Source organism: Mesitornis unicolor, unplaced genomic scaffold (genome assembly GCF_000695765.1).
Source record: "Mesitornis unicolor isolate BGI_N332 unplaced genomic scaffold, ASM69576v1 scaffold29705, whole genome shotgun sequence".
NCBI lineage: Eukaryota > Metazoa > Chordata > Aves > Mesitornithiformes > Mesitornithidae > Mesitornis > Mesitornis unicolor.
Genome location: NW_010183963.1, coordinates 32,222 through 34,841, shown reverse-complemented (window position 1 = coordinate 34,841; position 2,620 = coordinate 32,222). Strand labels below are relative to the sequence as shown.

Genomic DNA, 2,620 nt, shown 5'->3' with positions numbered 1-2,620 from the left:
TCAGTCCCTCTACAGCTTATTCTTCTATGTCAAAATTTCTGATTACAGGTCTATTTGAGAAAAGTCCGCAAAGTTTTGAGAAGCTAGTAACAGGAATATTTGCAGGGCTCTCCAGCTGTTCCACTTCAACACACGCAACTGAGCAAAGCTGGAACATTGTTAGGTTTTTGTCAATGAGTTAGAAGAAGAATTGTAATCAGTGTGTGCTGTTTTCATCCCTACAATATCTTTTCATTTAGATTGATAAGGAGCAGTTTCAAAAAATCCTGGAGCTAATTGAGAGTGGGAAAAAAGAAGGAGCTAAACTGGAATGTGGAGGAGGTCGATGGGGAGACAAAGGTTACTTCATCCAGCCCACGGTTTTTTCTAATGTTACAGATGATATGCGCATCGCCAAAGAGGAGGTAAATAAATTCTTGGCAGTCTGTACTCTCACTGGATACTGCCTGTTTAAATGTCAGTACAAAATATATATTTAGAAGGTCACGTTGCCTCATAAAATTATCTCAGTAAATCTGTCATTCCATCATGGTGGTGTTTAAAATGCTTTTCTTGGTTTCTGATACTTGTTTCACCAACTCAGTGGAGGTGAGGGAGAGAACTTTGAGGCTGGCCTGCCAACAAAGGCTCTAGTTTAAGCTTTCAACAGATAAGAAATGCTGAGATTTGGATAGTTTACATCACCCCATACTGCCCATGTCTCACACATCAAAGTCATGGTAACCTATTACAGATAAGCAAACCTTGAAGGCACAGCTTTTGAACTCTTTGCACTGCTTAAGGATGTTTGAAAATAATATGCACCAAGCAGCTATTTTGCAATAAGAGAAAATGTTTAGATTATACTTTCTCAAGCATTTTATTGGTGGCAGCTATAGCACAGCAGAGTTTTGCCCCTACAGGGTTACTGAACGTATATCAGTTTGCAGAAGTGTCTACACAGTGATGAAGGATCTTTTACTGACACAACTAATATGGTAGTGTTAGGGCAGCAGTGATCACCAGCAAGGAATAGGAGAGAGTTAGGAGCACAGAACTGCTATGCTATTAAGAAAAACAGTTATGTAAACACAGCCTTAAAGTCCAGTCATGATCTCTTGCTGCAGCTTTTTACATTTACCTTGATTAACAACTGCTGCAATTGCGCTGCAATGGGTGTTCATTATATTTCTTCATACTAGAAAACTCCTTCAAATTTTTACAAATGTAGGTGTTGCTTTATATTGCTGAACCAGACTGCTGAACTTACCTAGTACATTCAGCAACAGTCAACAGGATGACTTAAAACGAACATCAGATCATCTAGAGTTCATTGTGAAGGAGAGGGTGCTGTAAAACAAGAGAAATAATTTGGATTGTTTCTGCATGTCTGGGAGGCAGGTAGGAACTGTGCAGAGGTCATGATAGGTCTTGTTTCATCAAGACCTATTAGTTTCTTTCAGCTCAGCAATACCAGAACTTCTCTCACACTATTTTGGGTGTATTGAATAGTGAAACCCCAGAGAGTCAAGGCAATTTAAGTAATATCTAGGTCCTGAAACTATTAGCTTGAACAGTAGGGGAACCTTCAATATTTTTCTGATCTATATAAATCAATTTTTAAAACTCTAGTAAGAAACTAGTACCAAATACTTCCCTGGAAAATCAAGTGGAAAGTTCATGGTCTATGGGAATGGGAGTAATCAGATATGGTAGTGCGCCCTGCCCTACACAGCCTTGTCACTATGGACACATTTAGCTGAGAATACAGAATGGCAGTGGTGGGGCAGTGGTGGATAGCCTGAGGTAGTATTATCTCACATAACACCCCTAAGGAAAGCAGAACTAATTGTTTCACTTGGTGTACCTATCTAGTTGTGCAGATTCCTGCAGAGATAAAAGCCTAATAGAAAGTTTAGGGGAAGGAAAAGTTAGATAACTTTCTCAACTCTAAAACTGGAGCTTAACAAGAAAATACCAGTTCCTTGTTTAATTATTAGAGATATGTAACATACTGTGACTTCAGGTTAACTACTTTTATACTGGGTGTCTTTTTAGCTTTGTTTATTTGTTTTAATAATTTATCATTTAGTTTATTTATTTATTGTTTTATTAATCATTTTACAATAGGCTATCTTGATTTGCTCCATATTACAAAAATCTTATCTTAATGTGAATTTATATTCTTTTTTAGAACTCTGTTCTGAGATGTACATTTCTAACTAAATGAATTCAGAAATAAGTCCATCTGACAGAAATAAATTTTTTTAAATATAAATTATTTATGATACTAAGCTATACTAGTCCACTTCATATGTTTACTTGTGTCTGAAATAGATATTTGGACCTGTTCAACAAATCATGAAGTTTAAAACTGCAGATGAGGTTATCAAGAGGGCAAATAATACTACCTATGGCTTAGCAGCTGCAGTTTTTACCAAGGACATGGATAAAGCACTGACATTTGCAGCTGCTCTTCAGGCTGGAACAGTATGGTAAGTAATGGCTTTTTAAATTTTTCCTTCAGAACTGCAGGTGCCAATGGTAGTAACTGTACGACATTTCAACTTAGAGTGTTAAACTTTTATATTTCAATTCCTTGTCATCTCTAGAGAGTTAGATCGACAGCATCCTCCTGTGT

The 2,620-nt window shown here is 37.0% G+C and overlaps 1 protein-coding gene across 1 annotated transcript in view; it reads left to right on the top strand.

Annotated features, from left to right (window-relative positions):
• Positions 1 to 239: 239 nt before the first annotated feature.
• The window catches only part of LOC104540493 (aldehyde dehydrogenase, cytosolic 2), a gene marked incomplete at its 5' end in the record, with an annotated part of 6,487 nt that continues 4,106 nt past the window's right edge, over positions 240 to 2,620 (top strand). Inside the window, 2 exons of the mRNA XM_010184318.1 lie at positions 240 to 404; positions 2,317 to 2,474. Coding sequence (XP_010182620.1) covers positions 240 to 404; positions 2,317 to 2,474 — 323 coding nt within the window. The remainder of the gene's footprint in view (positions 405 to 2,316; positions 2,475 to 2,620) is intronic.